The sequence below is a fragment of the Syngnathus scovelli genome, chromosome 15 (assembly GCF_024217435.2).
Source record: "Syngnathus scovelli strain Florida chromosome 15, RoL_Ssco_1.2, whole genome shotgun sequence".
NCBI lineage: Eukaryota > Metazoa > Chordata > Actinopteri > Syngnathiformes > Syngnathidae > Syngnathus > Syngnathus scovelli.
In genome coordinates, this window is record NC_090861.1 from 3248727 (window position 1) to 3266433 (window position 17707).

General features: G+C 45.8%; 3 protein-coding genes across 3 annotated transcripts; all 3 read right to left on the reverse strand.

The window, feature by feature from the left end:
- Window positions 1–4582: 4582 nt before the first annotated feature.
- Window positions 4583–6456, reverse strand: sod1 (superoxide dismutase 1, soluble). The gene is made up of 5 exons (XM_049742985.1): window positions 6289–6456; window positions 5308–5404; window positions 5165–5234; window positions 4946–5063; window positions 4583–4878 (listed from the first exon to the last, which is right to left on the reverse strand). Exons 1-5 carry the CDS (start codon window positions 6358–6360, stop codon window positions 4771–4773), a joined length of 465 nt encoding a protein of 154 aa, XP_049598942.1. The 5' UTR covers window positions 6361–6456; the 3' UTR covers window positions 4583–4770.
- A 307-nt stretch (window positions 6457–6763) lies between these two features.
- Window positions 6764–12744, reverse strand: scaf4a (SR-related CTD-associated factor 4a). The gene is made up of 18 exons (XM_049742731.2): window positions 12572–12744; window positions 11804–11887; window positions 11684–11728; window positions 11459–11620; window positions 11237–11363; window positions 11030–11148; window positions 10795–10956; window positions 10641–10717; window positions 10463–10526; window positions 10147–10305; window positions 10003–10076; window positions 9727–9911; window positions 9552–9652; window positions 9378–9491; window positions 9137–9293; window positions 8950–9065; window positions 8599–8875; window positions 6764–8494 (listed from the first exon to the last, which is right to left on the reverse strand). Exons 1-18 carry the CDS (start codon window positions 12599–12601, stop codon window positions 7752–7754), a joined length of 2796 nt encoding a protein of 931 aa, XP_049598688.1. The 5' UTR covers window positions 12602–12744; the 3' UTR covers window positions 6764–7751.
- Window positions 12745–12945: 201 nt separating this feature from the next.
- On the reverse strand, window positions 12946–17307 carry LOC125982321 (solute carrier family 22 member 4). Its single transcript, XM_049742799.2, has 11 exons — window positions 16798–17307; window positions 15935–16117; window positions 15669–15772; window positions 15455–15609; window positions 15132–15303; window positions 14929–15058; window positions 14741–14844; window positions 14354–14568; window positions 14096–14278; window positions 13842–13977; window positions 12946–13561 (listed from the first exon to the last, which is right to left on the reverse strand). Exons 1-11 carry the CDS (start codon window positions 17002–17004, stop codon window positions 13489–13491), a joined length of 1662 nt encoding a protein of 553 aa, XP_049598756.1. The 5' UTR covers window positions 17005–17307; the 3' UTR covers window positions 12946–13488.
- Between the last annotated feature and the right edge of the window lie 400 nt (window positions 17308–17707).

A 17707-nucleotide genomic window follows, 5' to 3' on the forward strand; every position in this document is an offset into this window, starting at 1 on the left:
TGGCCAACTTATATTTTCCATTAGCGAAGAACACCGTCGTGCATTCTAATGTGCAAGGCAATCATACGGACGGCGCATTGCTCGGTCTTAGCCGCCGGGACGTGAAAGCCTACGTCGGGTGTTCCGGTACCAGGGAACGTTTATGTGACGATAATCAAGGAAAAACATTTTTCAAGACAAACTGTATTAGACTAGCCAAGGCCGCTGAGCCAGATGACCCCCCAGGGAGCGATGGCCAACGAGCCAATGAAAGAAAATGAAACATTTACTAGCGCTAGGAGCTCAACCGGGCCGTTCCACAAATAGGACGCCTCTCAATACTTCGTAAAACCGTCGTAGGGCGTAATTTTCAAAGCTGCATTCCCGCACTTTGTAGAACTAAAAAAATAATAATGATAAAATAGCAACACATCTCACTTTGAATGATAACTGATGCTGCCCAATGTATTTCTACTGGCCTTGATAAATTAGCCCGGATCTCATTTTGAACGGTTCCGCTTGTCCAAACAAAATTTCTCGTTCTGGGTTAGAGTCCCTGCGGTCGAAATGTCTTATTAAAGGCCGTGACTTGAAATGAAAAAAAAATAAAAGCACCATATGTGATGTACCAGCTGCTCTTTTTGCAAACATGCTAACCTACCATTGCGCGCTTTTAAGCACAAGGTCATACAACACACACACATAAACACACGTCTGTAGCCTGCAGCTACTCATGAATATTAATGAGGAGCTGTACTTTTGCTAACCAGGAATGCTGCAATTAGACGAGACAAACAACTAAAAGACTAATTTAGACTAACGTAGCGCACAAACCTTTATTGATTTGATATTTCCTGACAATTTGGTGAAATTTTCCCGTTTCCACATTATGAACAACTTCAAATCATACTGAAATCAAATGCATTTTAATTGCCGTGAATGAATTATCGGCTTTTTCCCCTCATCATGTCAACGTGAGATCAAAAGTCTCGATAAAAATGGAGTCAGCTTGTTTGCTTTGTTGCAGAACTTTCAGTTCGCGGATTCATTTCCGCCTCTTACACGACTGAGTCAGCTCATTGTTTGATTTATGTATCACCCACAGCTCAAAGAGCTTTGAAGAAGAGTTTGGCGAGATGATGTAACCGCAGTAGTTTGCTTTTGTGAAATATCCAAGACTTTCATCTGGTTGGAGCGTAATTTAAAGTCATCTCGGCTGGTGTCCTCCACACCGTCGCGCACGCTTAGCCACGTTGAGCTCCTCTAAAAGCAATGTCCTATTTTTAAACGTGAATCCACTTAATTGTGTGTGAAAAGAGCACTTCGGAGGGCATTGTTAATCATCGCGCCATTTACGTTTGCCTCGCGCACAAACTGAGGAGGAATAAGAAGAGTATTTCGAAGCACGCTATAAAACGAAAGTCAGATTTGACAAAAAAAAAAAATGAACACAGATTTATCTGCAGGCTGCTGTAGTGTATTCACAGACTCCCATCCTAATTTCGGCACAAAGCGACTGTACATTTGGTCGTAGGTCTTCAACTAATATGATTATTTCTGACTGGAATGTCAGGATTCCGGATTAGTTAACAGTTTCCGGGTCAAACAGCACAAGAGTCTTGTTAGTCGCCCAGTTGTGTCTCATCACATCGCTCGCTTCAAGGAACACCAAGCCGGCTTAGTGTCTCGGCCGTTTCCGCCTGCGAGTCGACGGCGGAGATGGTTTCAGTTGGATCTACAATGGCTGGAGCGCTGGGAAGCAGCCGAACGCTTGACGCCGGAGTGATACATTTCACACACACACGTGACAGACTTCATTGGGAAAAAATGGTTGGATGAAGAATCCCAACCCGCATTTGGAGAACGAAAAAAAAAACATACAGGAGATAAAAATAATGTACAAACAAACCAACGTGATTTCCGCTCTTCGTTTTTCATGCTCAGCACTTCCTTCTCAGCTAAATATTTAGTTTGGAAACATGTGAACAAAGAAGGGGGGGGGTGGACATTTATGTAACGGAATTCCCTGCAGGGAAAAGCCTCAACCAGCTGATTCATGGGAACGAAAGATTCTTGCTAAAAATAAAATACCCGTATGTATGAAATATATTTTGCACCAAATCGCTTTTTTTTTTTTTTAAGTTTTCAAGCACTCACTGAAATGTCTCGCATGCTTGACAAATTTCCCTCACTTGATCGATTCCCGTCGGACATCCGAAGCATCCCGGGAATGCCGCGCCGGGTAATCGGCCACTCCCGTCGTCGTGGCGATCGGCACATCCTGGGGCGGGAAGAAACAACAGGTTGTGAGCGAAACGGAGGGCTGAGTGTCACATGATAAGACGAGTCGTGGTGGCATTTGGGAGCTCCACTTTCACATGAGGGACAGCTCAGGGTTCAGAGGTCAGGTCACAGGGTCTTTGTAATTAGTCTGTCTGCGGAGGACCATTTATGACCTCTCAGACCTGGCATCTTCAGTCTGCAGAGTTCCCTCCAAATTTAGTTCTGGGGTCAATTATCTGAGAAGATAGCATAATCTCGACCCTTGTCGTATTTGGAACTAACACTTTGGCATATTTTAGGTAAATACCTCTCGTCCAGACTTTCACAATAAAAGCACGTGAAGGAGGCAGGCATTCCTGGTGCCTTTTCCAAATGTACGTAACTGCCATTAGCACCTCCGTGCGCAAGCGGGTGATGGATATCGGGCGGCAGCGTGACTTTTACCTCTTTCTCTCGAACATGGTGGAGGTCACTTGAATGATTCCTCAATCGCAAATGATGCAATGCTGTACATTTTCTTTACGTTCCATTAAATGCTTTTAGACCTCCTGAAGCTTTTTCTCTTCAGTCTCTATTATTCATCACCTCCGCAAGTAAGGCTATTTATAACAGCTTTTAGCGTCTGTCAGTCAGGCTACAAATGCACTTCTCAAGATGAGCATTGATGCAGCAGAACAAGATGCCGGCATTGTGCTAGCTCAAAAGTATACAAATGCAAGCCCCGTGTGTAATTAAATTACAGTGATGCCGTGGTCAAACATAAAAGTGTGCTTTTAAATGATAAAATCTTCAGAAGAAAAAAAAATCTAGTCACATTTCACATTTGTCATAATCTTGGAATATTTTTCTTGCCCTCGCACTCCTTTGTGGCAGAAGGAAATCACAATTTTGCATCAACATATTCCATCCCCGCAAGTCAACAAAGATCATCCAAGTCTGGACAATTTCTACTAAAAAAAAAAGACAGAAAAACAATCACATGAGCATCCACAAGTGAGTCATCTATGTGTGTGTGCAGGGCACAGCTGCTCACTGTAATAAGAACCTGAAAATCCAATTCCAGCATTCAAAACATGTAATCATAAAATCGTATTCATATTTCAGTAGCTCCGCACGCTCATCTGACAGCTCTGTGAGAGTGCGATGTTCATGAAATGTTTTCATCTGTGCGCAACAGCCATCAATATTTTATACTGAATAATTGTCATCAATATTTGAGTGTGTATTTGAACTCACCGATTCTCTCTCTCTTGTTAAGCAAATGCCTTCATGCATTTAGAAGGGGGGAAAAAAAGTCGAGGTTCTCCATGATGTAACAATGAAGCATTGCTTGGCTGCTGTGAAGGTCAACAACACCGCCATCTAGTGGAAGAAATGGTCTAGTGCAACATATTTTGAATTGGACAAAGTTAGAAACACAATATAGCTCAAAAAGTAAAATTAATATTAAGTAACCCAAGCAAGGGAAAACATGGAAACTAATGTGGCGGTGACGTTAAATTTTAACAGTTATTTTTTAATAAAATTAGATGTCGAATAAACGAGCACCTGTCTCAATGAAAACGCCAGGTCTGTTTAAAAAAGAAAATAAAACTATACAATGGACCCCAGCTACTTAAGGGGAATAAAGACCAGAATCAAATACAAATAGCAAACTATGTTGAGTCTTTCGTGTAACAATTGTACATTTTATATTTAACGGGTTTGAACATACCTGCGTCACGGCTAACGCTAGCATCGATGTTAGCCAACGAGCTAACAAATATTTCGTTACAATTCGAAGTCATTTTAGGGGAGACGAGTACAATAAGAAGATACGTTTCACTCACCTGCCCAAATTTTTCGTTTTGTATCATAGTTTAATTAAATTTCGTCATTTTCTAACCCGGAGGAGGTGATAAGTGATGTTGGCGGGCCGACCGTGAGCCACTGAGCGGCCAACCTATATGCACTTTCGTTACACTCGACGGTTCTTTTTGTGACGTAAAATTAAAAAACAAAATTAGTCAACTATATTTGTTTGGGGACCACAAAAAAACAGTTACAAAATTTATTTACCTTATTTTATAGAAACGCATCAATGCTGCCCTTCCTACGTGGACTACGATTCGTCTTTTTTGGGAGGGACATTAAATAAATTTGCACACGGTCCTTCGTCAAAACACTGACACGAAGCACAATTAACCCGCTCAAACTGAATTAAATTTGGATTTAAATTTAAATATATAATACCTTGCTCTTTTCTGCAGGACAATGGGTAAGAAACAGTACATAGATTTTCAAAACCAAACTATAACCTCACAAAATCACACATTAAGAATATAGACGAAGTCTTTATTTAATCTTTGTTGTCAGTTTGCAACATATATGGGTATATATGGGGTCCAAGCAGACAAAAATAGCATAATTGCTGGCTCATTACGTGGTCAAAAAAAAAAATAAATTACACAGAGTAGCCAAGTTGGTCTTTAAGCGCTTGAAGCTTCCATATTTTCCGCAGTGCTTCTTTTACTGAGCGATGCCGATGACGCCGCAAGCCAGACGTCCGCCAGCATTGCCCGTTTTAAGGCTCTCCTCATTGCCGCCTTTGCCCAAGTCGTCTGCCTTCTCATGAATCTGAAAAGCGGGTTATTTACTGCAAACTCAAATCATGTGGAAGACCAAAGAAGGCAATATAACTTACCACCATGGTTCTGCCGATGATCGAGTTGGGGCCGGTGAGGGAGATGACGCTGTCTGTGATGTTGATTTTAGCCACTCGATTAGCATCCGCAGTCACATTGCCCAAGTCGCCGACATGCCTGTTGAAGCATTTGAAAAGGCAAAACTCTGTGAAACACTGATTGACAAGACAGTAGATGAAATTCTTCCAAACAAGTACACGTGTTCAAAAGTACCATACCTTTCTGCATCGTTGGGACCAGCGTGATTGGTCTTCAGTGGATTAAAATGAGGGCCAGCACTAATACACCCTGTCCAATAAAAACAAGTTATGTCCCCATGTTACATTTAAGACAACACGAGCTATTGTGCGTTATCACCAACCATTGGTGTTGTCTCCAAAGGTGTGGACGTGGAAGCCATGCTCGCCTGGCGTGAGGCCTACGATTTCTCCCGTCAGTTTCACTGGGCTGGAATCACTCTGTCAGGTCAAGAACAGCAACAACACAATATCTGTCAAGGCCAGATGACAACTTGCCTCGGCAGACAAAAAGCTCCTAGTGAGGAGCATTTACTTTATATTAAACAAAAACAGGACAAATGTTGATCCTAGTTTGACCAGTTTTTTTTATGCAATAATAAAAGGCAATTTATGCAATTAAAAGCACATTTAGGTGACAGCAGAGCTTAAAATAGCAAAATTGAAAGTACCAATCTTATCTTGTTAAGGTCTATATCAACGAAGTGAATTATCGACCCATTCGCTAGTGTAGCATGCAAACAGGTCAGTTTCGTAAAGTGTGGCCGTGACTCAGCACTTTCACTCTGCAGGGCCCACCTTAAAATAAAACACTTTAATTTACACAAACTAAAAAAGCAAGTGATCATTTGTTTAGGACAAAATTGTGTTTTTAAGCGAAAACGAAATTAAAACGTCCGATTTATGCAACAGGCGCAACAAGATCATTCATCTTGCCGCGTGCAAAGGTTATGACGCATTTGATTTTTTTAAAGAGGAAAAATAGTATTTAATGCTACAAACATTGCATTAATGACCACCCCATTCAATGGAAAGGGTTTGACTGGAAGATAATTGCACATGTACGTGGTGAAATGACGTATTTTTTGCAAGCTAAAGATGAGTACACATTGAATGAATAAACGGTGACTTATTATGTGATAAAAACTGACTTTATTCGTCGAAAAGTGTCCCCTCTGTCACTATTTCAGTAGCAAATATTGGAAAACAAAACAGTGGGGTTAAATTGAAGACTTCAGCTAGCTTAGCATAAACACTCCGCCGCACCGCGAACTTTAACAGGACAAAATGCTCTTTTAAATTCCCTTAACTGTGACATGAATTACCTCTTGTTCGAAAAACACCGTGCCGGAGGTTTCACCGGCTCCTTTCAGCACACAAACAGCTTTATTCACCATTTTGATCGCAGTAGTTTGAAGTATAGAGATATGCAGGAGTCGTTGTAGCTTCGACTTGACAGACACTCGTGACTCTGTGACAACCAATCATTTTAGCAATAGCTCCCAAATGGGCGGGTGCTCGAAGTAGCCAATCAGAGGCAGACCAACACTAAAAATCTGATTGGTCTGTTTGATTGGTCGGCTTGTGGATACGTAAGCCCAAACCGGAAGTTGGTGACGGAGCGCCAATAATAATGCATTTGAAAATCTAAATACATTTTCGTTAAAAAGAATAAATCAGGTATTTTTACTCGTTTTTTTCTTTTTGATTCTCTTAAATTATAACTGCTGTATACTGGAATTTTGAAAAATAGAGAAATAAATATGTTGAGGATAGTATTATAGTGACAAAAATCCCATATTTGGTACAAAAATAGTTTATTAAAAACACATTTTTGTGGCTGAAATGTTGAACATTTTACATCCATGTCTTTTTTTGTAGGGTTAACAAAAGCGTTCAAACAGCCAAAGAAGTTGAAGCAAATTCACAATTCCTTCTGGGTCCTTCGAAGCTGTGCTCTTGGGTCGACAAACAAGGAGCATAGTCATGATACCTCTGAGCTAGTGACAGTGAAAAGCATATTTACAGTGGAGAGCCAGAGTTGTCATCTCACTCAGATTTCCTTCAGGGTTCAAATGATTCAAGTAAGGGGGCGGGGCTTACAGTTGTTACAGTAGCTTGTCAATGCAAAACAAAAGTGTGAGGGTGAAAAAAAAACACATCAGCAACTGCCTACTTTGGAATAACTTGAAAAATGATTGATAGTCCATCATTTTTACTTTCTTTACAATAGTAGGAGGGTCAAAGGTTAACATGCATACTGTATTCTGAACGGATGCCAATTTATTGCAGTCCTTGAAAGCAGACTAGTTATCTGTTTAATTTGCAAAATGTTTTTACTTTGGAAAACAACTGTTGAAATGTTTGCCTATTTTCGGACATTTTATGAGGTAAATTAGTGAATCGATCAAATTCAATCGTGCATTGTCTGCACTATCAATTTGAAATATTCCTGAAGTGAAATAAATGTTGATTTTAATAATCCGATCCATCGATTAATCTGTTATGAAAAGAGCTAGTTGCAGCCCTAACCTAAACCATTTCAAAATAATAAAGCAGATGACTAAAAATACACTTAAAACGGTCCTTTGGGATGGAGTGGCTGCAAACCATGAAGTTAAAAATAAATCTACAGTCTTGATTAAATAGGTAAAAGATGAAAGGAGCACAAGTAAAACAGCCATGCTTGCGTTCGCACAATGTACAGGAAGGGGAATTATGCAATGTGTTCATGAGGCGCTCAAGTCACAGTTCGTGGAGTCGCGGCTGGAGGGAAACCTGGTGCACACTACGACGCCGCCGCCTTTGACGACTCGGCAGCAGGAGGCGCCGACTCGGCAGTCTTTTGGATTCGTTGGGCTGTTTCCGTAGCAACTGCGTCAAAGGTCCGGAGATTGTCCATTTTCTCCAGGTCGGCCAAGCGGTCGTCGCGGTCCCACCGGCTGGCCCTCTCACGCCGCTTGGGCCGCTCGCTTTCTTTGCCTTTTTCCTGGGCCTCTTTGCTGCCGTTCTCCCGATCTCGCCAGTCTCTATTCCATCCACTACCATCCAGTCTGTCCCTCGTGTCCGGGCGGTCTCCGCCAAACGGGCGCCTCGCCGCGCCGCCAAACCCTCGCTCCCTGTCTGGCTCCGCCTCCATATAGCCCGGGCGCTCGCCCCGAAAAGGGCGGCTGTCCTCGTCCTCACGCGGGGCTCCGGGTCTGATGAACGGGGGCAAAGGGGGACCTTGAGGGGGTGGACCCTGAGGAGGCAGACCTTGATGCGGGGGACCTTGAGGGGGCGGACCGTGAGGCGGGAAGGGTGGTCTCATGCTGTGGGGCATCCCGAAGGCTCCTTTAGGCGGAGGGGCATCGTGGCGCATGTGGGGCGGGTGGGGCCCCCTGGGAATCATTTGAGGTGGGACGGGCGGTGGCGGGAAGCGCAGAGGAGGGCCCGGTGGGCGTTGAAGCGGGATCATACCGGGCCGGGCCCCCAGGAGACCGCCTGTCGGGGGCTGGATGCCGCCAGCTGGGGGTGCGCCTGCCTGGTTACCTGCCGACAAAAACACGTTTAAAATTCCCGCCACTTTCAATATTGGAAACCTTCCATGGAAATGAACAGGCTTGGTTAACATAAGAGACAAAACAGTAACTAACACATGGCGCCCATCTGGTTGTTGAAGAAATGGGGAGCGTCCGGGACCTCATCGTGTTTTCTGCTGAGCATGTCATCCCCTTTGGAGGGTGGCGGCGGCGGCATGGAGAGAGGCATGGGACCCGGTGGGGGGAAACCTGGAGGCATCTGCATGGGGTTGAAGCCTGGTCTCATGAACGGTGGCGGGGGCATGCCAGGCGGGAAGGAAGGCGGCGGCATGCTCATGTTGGCGGGGAAGCCGGGTGGCGGCACCGAGCTCATGCCGAGCATCGGTGGAACCTGAAGAAAAAAAAAACGCCGTCATTGAACCTTTTCGACGGATTTGTATCCAACTTGTTAGACAGACAGCTCACCTGTGTAGGAGGATGAGGAGCCATCAAGTGGGCGTCCTCGGGCTGCTGTGACTCAGCACCACCATTGTGGGTGGGCACCTGTGGGTTCTCCAGAGCTTTCCTGGCAGTAATCCAGTCTGGAAGCGGCGTGCGAGTAAGATTCGTGAATGCGTGTTAAAAGCCGAGCTGGGTGCCATTTGTATGCTACCTGGCGCTAACGTGTCCCCATCCAGGATTCCTCCTTCCTTGAGCTCCTCAAGCTGCTCCTCCCTGACTTTGGACCAAGGCACGTAGGTGACACCCAGCTCCACGTCCCAGAACTGCTTCAAATCAGCCTTGATGCCTTTGTTCAGAGCCCACGCAATCTGTTGCCAGGAGAGAGGGGAAAAAAAAAAAGGTGATAAGCATTCTGAAAACCGTGTAGTTATCTATCTACTGTGTTTTTTCACCTTGATTGCTTTTTGGTTGACTTTGAAGGAGCCTCGACCGAGCTTCTGCAGAGCCCTGAAGGCATCCTGCCTGTGGACCATGACGATGTAGGCGCAGCCCCGCGGAGGGATCATCTACACAAAAACACGCCACATTGAGCTTTCCACCACTCCCGCTAGCACATTCCTACTCACGTTTATGGACTCGATCTGTCCGAACTCCTCCAGCAAGTTGGCCACATCCTGCTGCTGAGTCCTCTTGTCCAGCTGGCCCACCCATAAAGTCGTACTGCAGACTGAAGAGCGCAAACTCAAGTCCACCGCGCAGCGACAAAGTTGGGAGAGCGCACGCAAAGAGATTGCTACTCACTGCTTAGCGTCTCGCTTTTGAGCGGCGGGAGACCTTTTTGTCGCCGCTCCCGCTCCCGTTCCCTTTCCCGGCGTTCCTGCGAGCGTGAGCGCGGGGAATGGTGGCGTCGGTCGCGGGAACGCGAGCGCCGGTGACGGGGGCGGCGTGTGCGGGAATTGGACCGCGATCGCCTTCTCTTCGGGGACCTGGTTAAAAAAAAAATAATTAGCTTAGCGACACACGCAAAATTAAACAAGAGTCTGAAAGCAAATCCCTGCTGATCGTCCAGTGGCTTACCTGGAGCCTGAACGTGACGTGTGACCATGTCTGCCGTCCCTCATGGAGGAACGCTCGGCATTGACTGTCGAATCCTAAGAATGGCAGCGAGAAGATGTGGTTTTGCTTGGTCGCCAACATTTCTCCTAACCTCCTCAGTTTTACCTGCTGTTGCTGGGTCGAGTGAGGAGGGGGATAACCTCCAGGGAATCCGGGGAAGGGCTGACCCGGAGCAACCTGGCCCATCTGAGGTGTCATTCCCTGGAAGCCTTGTCCTGGCATTAGACCGTAAGCCGGGATCTGGCCATTAGGGGGTAGAGGACCCTAAAGACAATGAATGACATTCTCTCATTGTAGTATTTGCAAGTTTGTTCCCAAAATTTCATCCCTGACTACTTTATGATGATTTTAGCACCTATAGAGGGCGCCATTATTTCATGCTCAACTGTTTTTGCTTTAGAAATCAAAGCGTAGAATAAACCTGCTGCGAGAAGTCCTGAGTCATGTTCATCATGGGCGGCTGGAAGGCTGGAGGCTGCTGCATGCTGTCGTCATGGCAACAACAATGACATTAGCATTCTTTTTTTTTTTATCTTTAATCTTTACACCAGAGTAAACTTGCTTTGGAGTATGTGGATCAATAATTCAAATGGTCTTACAAGGAGGACTGCGGGCCGTCATCCTTGTCCTCTGGGGCTTCCGGCTCGTCGTCGTAGTCAAAACGATCCAACAACGTCTACGGCGAAGGGTATTTGTAACACGTTAGCGATTGTTGCGACGGGTATAATCGCAGCTGTGGAGCGCGAGGCCAACCTTGTCGAACGCCGCTTTCTGCTGGGCGGCCTGGCTAGGATGCGGCAGAGCGGTGTTGAAAACCGGGGCGACACTCGGGGCGGGTGGAGGCTGGGGGCTGGGTTCCGCTTGGACGGGCTGCTGCTGATGCTGCTGCTGGAAGTTCTGAAGCATCTGCTGCAGCTAATGCGATTAACAAAATACATTTTGAGTTCTCGAGCAGTATTTAAAAGGGCAGCATCTACTGTCCTCTCACCTGTTGATTCTGCGTGGACTGGAAGAGCTGCGCCACAGCGGTGAAGGGGTCTTGATTTTGCAGTGGTGCCGAGGCAGAGTTCACCACGTGGTCTTTGGTCGGGGTCAAAGGGGAGGAACCTGCGGAAAAACATCAACGGAATCCAAATGGTGATTAGCTCGTTGCTTCTTAGCAAGACAATGACGGACGTGTGCGGCGGACAATCACCCGGATCCTCGGGGCAAGGCCCGTCGCCGCTGGTGGCGCCGGCGGCCATGTCCAGGAGGGGTTGAATAACGTTGCTCTTGAACACGCCGTTCTTCTGCCATAGGTTCAGCACACGTACCAGCTTACTCTGTAAACATCACGTAGAAATCCATGTCATCAAGAAAGCTAAAGATTCTCCTTTTTGACCAGTTTTGCTGTTGTTTCCATGGACTATGTTCTTACTCTGTCCTCCAGGGGGCAAAGGCAAAGGTTCTCGAAGGTGGCCACAATGTTTTTGGTGAAGCGGGGTCCAAAAACATCCTTGTCTGCACCAAACTGATGCCGTGACTGGCGGACGATGGAGTCCACCACATACAGGCCCGCCACTTTGTACTCGGACTTACACTGCACATAAAAAGAGATGATGAGATTGTTGAAATCGGCAATGTTTTCATTTTAAGATCTTACCTTTTTAATGAACTTCTCCACAATCTGTACCACGTGCTTGTAGAGCTGATTAAAGAAGACATATTTCAACATCTGATCATCTATAATAGACATATTGTGCTTAAGACAATAAATCCTTACTTTCATAGCCTTGATGGCCGACTTGGTGATAGAGATCATCTTGGCGCGAGAAATCGGCGGCTTAGAGTCCATCAAGGAGAACAACTACACAAGACAAATTTGTTTTTAAACATTTCATTGGAAGCAAAACAGATTAGCGTGAAAACTACCCTTCTCGCATTGCTCACTTCTGATCTGATTTTGGACTGTTTACATTCGCAATGTGATCTCAAAGAGTTTTCTATTTAATTTCACGATTGTGAAGGTCCACACTGGATCCACCCTGGCTTTGCCCCGACCGGTGATAGGGGCAAGGGTTTCCCCGGAGAATAACGACACAGCCCCGCCTCTCAGCACATTGGAGCTGGTAGACGTGACAACAAAGGTGGTGGACAAGCTTGTGTTCGTGTTCCACGAACATATTGTGAAATTCAACAACATCTCCCTGCTCCCAACATCACAGATGACTCGTGATCTTCACTCCAAGCACACCATGATAATCACAAAGTGAAGATGATGCACGTTGTAGCTGAATATTTGCTCATGCGATGCTAACGTGCTCTGAGGCAACGTTGCCGAACCGGCCCGGTGTTAGCACGCTAAATTCTTTTTATTAGATTTTATAAATGACGTTTCAAAATATACAACTATATAAGGACGCAAATGCTAACGAGTCCAGAGGACTCGACGGCCACAAGCGAGGCCCTCACTTCGGGCCAAACACGGCTCCTCCGCCGGACCTTCAAGCGGCTAAACCGCCTTCAAAGTGCGCCAGGAAGGCAGCCTTACCTCCTGGTTGAAGGCGTTAACGGCGTCCATGGTGGTCCAGAGCCCCCCGCCACAGAGGTCTCCCCTGTTCGCACCTGCTGCCCAAGACGTTTATTCCAGCGAGGGTTGGAACAACATGTCCGCCGCTCGTAGCTAAGCGGCTAGCCGAGCTTCGGTGCAGGTTAGCTGCGCGTCGGGGTCGGCGGGCATAGCAAAGCATGCTGGGAAATCCATGCTGTTATTCCATTGATGACCGATGGGTGTCAGTGTTTCTTCCCAAATACAATTTTCCCTATTCAAAATAGTTGAAATTCCGTCAATCCATTCCGGCACACCAAAATTATAATTTTCCCTTTCCTAACAGTATGCCTTATATAAGGAAAAATCACAGCACATTTCAATGTAAACAAAAATGCTTCTCTTTATTATCACATCGAGTATATCTGTAAACTGGGTGCCTGCAGGTTTGCAGTTTATAAGATGATTGTATTTAGCGTTTAAAACTCTCAGCACCTGAGAAAAACAAATCCATTCTGGTTTAGTTTTTAGAATGGTTTGCATTGGGAAAGAACATTCAAACATATAAAATTACACATGTCCAGAAAGGTAAAAAAAAAAAAAATACCTTACATACAGTATGATATCATAACAGTAACAAAAATATTATAGGATGGTCAATTGTGTGCATAGCATCATGAGATCAGGCCTCATGATTGTGCTCATAAAGTATTAGCATATGTAAACAGCAGCTGCACTTTAAGTCAATGATATCATTTCAGAAATTATACTAAAAAAAACACCCTGATATGATTATTCCAAGGAAAATATCAGAAAGGGAAACATAATATATAACATTGTGGGGTTTTTTTTGCAATATCATCAGCCCTGTAAACATTTGTAACAATTTTAAACAATTATTTTATTACATAAACTTTTTTTTAGGATTTGGTGTTTTCCGTAAGAACCACCGCCACAGGGGTCTCAGCTTTTGGTAAGCACGGGCACTTGATGCTGGGGAAAAAGGAGGAAAATTGTTAGTTAAACAATTGTTTACATCTAAACCTTTTGGGCTATGTCTGCTATCATGGACGGACCGATTTATTGTAACGTAATAAGTGTAACAGAGATGGGTTTATATCACAAACAATATCGTAAAAAGTACATCATCCACTTCTACTGAACTTATTTAATTCATCAAATTAGACCAAAGTAGCTTTTAAATGTCTTCAAATTGCCCTGGTGTATTTCACATGTCCATCTAGATTATCATTTATGGCGATCGTTAACGTACTTGTTTCTCTTGTGCATATGTTGGATGGATTCAGGCAGAGGTTTTCCGAAACTCTCTGGCAGGAGGATGGTGGCGAAGGCAGCCAAAACAGCCAGACTGCCGAGTATGATGTAAGGTAGGAATGGTGAGTAGGACCCTGTTTTCAAATGACATCAGTGTAAAAAACATAGAAGTCTACGTAGTGAGTAATTTGTCTTTGAAGAACTCCTCTAAAAGGTCTAAATGAATTTAAAATGAAATTAATTATCACTCACTGAGCTCCAGTAGGTATGGCATGATGCAGCTTCCCAGCCGAGCTACCGTATTGCAGAGGCCGGTCGCGGTGTTTCGCAGCGCCGTCGGGTACAGCTCGGTGGTATAAGCAAACATCAGGCCGAAACCGGTAGTGATGGCAAACTTTCCCAGCATTTCCAGAGTGAGCGACAGACCAGAGTAACCTGCCGGACCAGGACGGAGACGATGTTACTCAATGTCCAGGTGCTCAACTCATAGGTTTAGAAAATACCAATCACCTTCAGGCACTAACTGTATGAAGTAGAGCGGCACGGCGGCCAGCGCCAGGGAGCCGATGACGGACATCCGGCGCGACACGTAGCGCAGAGCTAGCCAGCTGGACACGTAAGCCGGCAGCTCCACGGCCCCTGAGATGAAGCAGCTGACGTATGCGTTGGCGTGGAACTGTGTCGTGTTGAAGGAGATGCCGTAGTAGCCCGCCGACATGGTGAACCTGGCATAGGAGAGCACCGAGTGACGACATAGCTTAGCTGAGCTAGCTAGCTGCCACCTGGCTCGCCGCCCTAAGGTTCTTTCGGGCCTCGCCTTTCATGCCTTGGTGTGATTTTTCTCCAGCTATTAACGTGTGACAACAAAAAGCACTGCATAGTGCATGGTGTACTCACGCCACATAGCAGAGAATCATTGTCATGAATCCGATTTCCAGATTGCCCACCAGGTCTAGAATACTGTGTGGTTCTTTGGGCTTCGGCTCTGTTGCCTTGCTCACCTACATCATCAACGAAATATTCTTTTTAATTTTTAATTCTGCTGAGTATTTCGTCCCCCAAAATTAAAAACAATGGGCACTCACGATTAAGTCGTCTTCAAAGATGACTTCGGGTGCTTGCACTTTGTTCATCTTGGCCGCCTTCCTCACGATGGCCTCGGCTTCTTCCACTCGTCCCTGGCACAGGAGCCAGCGAGGAGACTCCGGGATGAACCTGCAGCTCACAAAACCCAAACTTAAACCCAACGGAGTAAAACCACAACTCAATCAGAAAGCAAAGAACTAACCACCAGAAGGGGAAAAAGACCAGGCAGGGCAAAGACAAGGCCAGCAGGAGAGACTTCCAATCCCTCAAGAAGTAAGCGCACACGGGTAGGATCATGTAGCCGACAGCAAAACCGAAACAGGTTCCCAGCGACGAGTACAGCAGACGCACGTTGCCCGTCAGGATCTCTGCGCCTGCATGCAGGAACATGCAAAGGGGAACTAAAAATATGCTGTGTGGACATAAATTCTGACATTCGAAACCATTGTGTTGATAATCATGCAAGGTAGTTTGTCTTCTAAACAGACGCTAATGATTATCCGGAGGTGCGAATGTGAGACATACCCAGAACTAACGCCGACATGTAGTTGGACATTTGTCCCAGGCCGTTGATGACAAGCAGGACAGTGAACATAGACCAGGACACGGAGAAGACCTGAATGAAGCTGAAGATGGTCTGAAGAGCCAAAGTGGCAAAAAGGATGGGCTTCCTTCCTAATCTGTTGAGGACACACATGATGTCTGGAATGTACAAACACCAAATAAAGCTTAACCGTACTTGTCTGAGAGTTGCCCCGCAAAGAAGGAGCCACACAGGATGCCCACGAAGAAGATCGTGGTGGTGAACGGCTTCTTCCATTGGTCGTTGCACACCAGGTCAAACTGAAAGATGCGAATGAAAACTGTTTAGCATTATATGTTAGCTTCCTATGTTAGCATTGTAGGTCTATCTGGAGTAGACCCACAAAAAAAGTCTCATGGCAAACCATTTTAATTTTGGTCACTGCTTGTAGGCTGCACCTTGACAGTGACACACACAATCACCTCAGTGACGATCGTGGACTGGTAGACATCCTTGCTGTAGATCCAGCCGTCCTTGCACGTCTCCTCCTCCAGGGTTGTGAGGTTGACATCCCTTTCAGGACTGTAGCCCTGGTCCGACAGGTTCCGGATCACGTCGAGGCGGTACCTGCTGCAGCTGCTCCGCACCTCTTTGCCGTTTACAACCTGCAGGGGGGGGGGGGGGGGGGGGGGGGACAAGACTGTATAGTAAACACATGCATCCTGCTGGAATTTATGGATTGGTGATTAAATGTAGTTAAAAATGAGATAATTTACATTGTTGCCTGATCGTTTGGAGGAAAAATTTGCATCTATCCTCTTGCATTCGAACCTATGAATTCGATTATGTAGCAACATGCAAATGACTTTCAGATGTGAGGATATTTTTAGGTTTTCTTGCAAATCAAAACTGGACGGGAAATGAATGCCATGTGTCTCGTTAAGCTCATTTGTGTAAACTTTCAAGCAGAGGGCGCTGCAGACCACTATTTACTTCACTTTGTATAGTTTAATACAAATTCAAACTTGTTTGGTTAGCATCAACTCGATGAACCTGGCAGCGTGTCTTGCGCCAGGCAATGTTCCCGCTTTTGGCGCACGCGTGCACGCGTAAAACTCCGCCTAACCTCTTAGGAAAAAAATAGGATTTACGTATTTTCCGCGCGAAGACGCTCTAATGCGCCGTTTTGGTTGTTTTATGATAAAAATCACATTGTTTCACTTAATTCGGCAACAATCGGCGCTGTGTTTCTGGCGTTGAAATTACTTTTAAGTGGTGGAATGATCGGTGACCTCAGGGAGAATTGTTCCGGGAAGCGGTAACCGGCCGGCACTCGTGTACTCACCCGCAACGGGATGACGGCATTGCGCCAGTTCTCCGACAGATTGACATCGGGCACTCGGCAGTGGTGAGCTGGTGTGTCGACCAGGAAGACGAGCGTAAAGGCACCGAAGCCGTTTGGCACGATGCTGACGCACAGGAGGAAGAAAACGACCTGCTGGAAGCGTCCGAACTGTCCCAGGAAGGCGACGCTCTCCGGGTAGCTCTTCATGGCGAGTGACAAATATTTGTTTTTCAGTTTAAGCGGTCGAAAGAAGGCATCGCTTTGGATGCATTTGCTTAAAAACGTCAGCTCATTCTCTCTCAGCGCGCCACCGCCCTGCCTCAGCACTCATGGCCCAGAACCTGCCCCCCCACCCCACGTAGCCCGCCTGCCTGCAAGAACCACCTTCCGCGGTTCATCCGAGGAGAACGCTTGTCAATCACGAGAGGACACACGAACGCTTCTGACCAAGTTCTCTGAGTTTCCTGTTTCTTAAGTGCTGACAAGAAAGAAAGATGCTAAGTGTGTCACGTGACTGCCTGGAACACGCCCAAAAGTCAACAACAATAGAAAGATGGGTGGGGATTGTCTCATGTTCTTGCGGTACACAAGGAAGAAGAACTCATCAGATGTGGTTGTTGTTCAGTGGCCGCAGGCGCGTCTGCTGGGATGTGAGGCGTTCAGATACACGCAACAGTGTGGGCCATTTCATTATCTCAGAAGTTCGGACAAGGCGCTCAATTGTATGAGGAAAGTTGTGTTGGAAAATGATGGAGGAAATGGATGATTTCTAACTCCCTCCAGGCGGCTATTTGACGACAGATATAAGTGAAGCTCACAAAAACATCGTGTGGCGTTCACGTGCTAATACGGGAGGGAATAACTGAAACTAAATGTAAAAAAACAAACCACCAAATCGTGATGCGTTTAT

Bases quoted from the DNA above. Each gene is read 5' to 3' on its own strand.
- sod1 (XM_049742985.1), bottom strand. From the start codon at position 6,360: ATGGTGAATAAAGCTGTTTGTGTGCTGAAAGGAGCCGGTGAAACCTCC. The intron at 5,235-5,307 runs GTTGGTGATAAC...TTTATTGGACAG, and splicing joins CTTTGGAGACAACACCAATG to GGTGTATTAGTGCTGGCCCT. The intron at 5,064-5,164 runs GTATGGTACTTT...ATGCTTCAACAG, and splicing joins GGTCCCAACGATGCAGAAAG to GCATGTCGGCGACTTGGGCA.
- scaf4a (XM_049742731.2), bottom strand. From the start codon at position 12,601: ATGGACGCCGTTAACGCCTTCAACCAGGAG. The intron at 10,957-11,029 runs GTGAGAGGACAG...TAATCGCATTAG, and splicing joins AGTCCACGCAGAATCAACAG to CTGCAGCAGATGCTTCAGAA. The intron at 9,492-9,551 runs GTGAGTAGGAAT...GTTTTTGTGTAG, and splicing joins GACAGATCGAGTCCATAAAC to ATGATCCCTCCGCGGGGCTG.
- LOC125982321 (XM_049742799.2), bottom strand. From the start codon at position 17,004: ATGAAGAGCTACCCGGAGAGCGTCGCCTTCCTGGGACAGTTCGGACGC. The intron at 15,059-15,131 runs GTTAGTTCTTTG...TGTGAGCTGCAG, and splicing joins GTCTTTTTCCCCTTCTGGTG to GTTCATCCCGGAGTCTCCTC. The intron at 13,562-13,841 runs GTACGTTAACGA...CTTTTTCCCCAG, and splicing joins CATATGCACAAGAGAAACAA to CATCAAGTGCCCGTGCTTAC.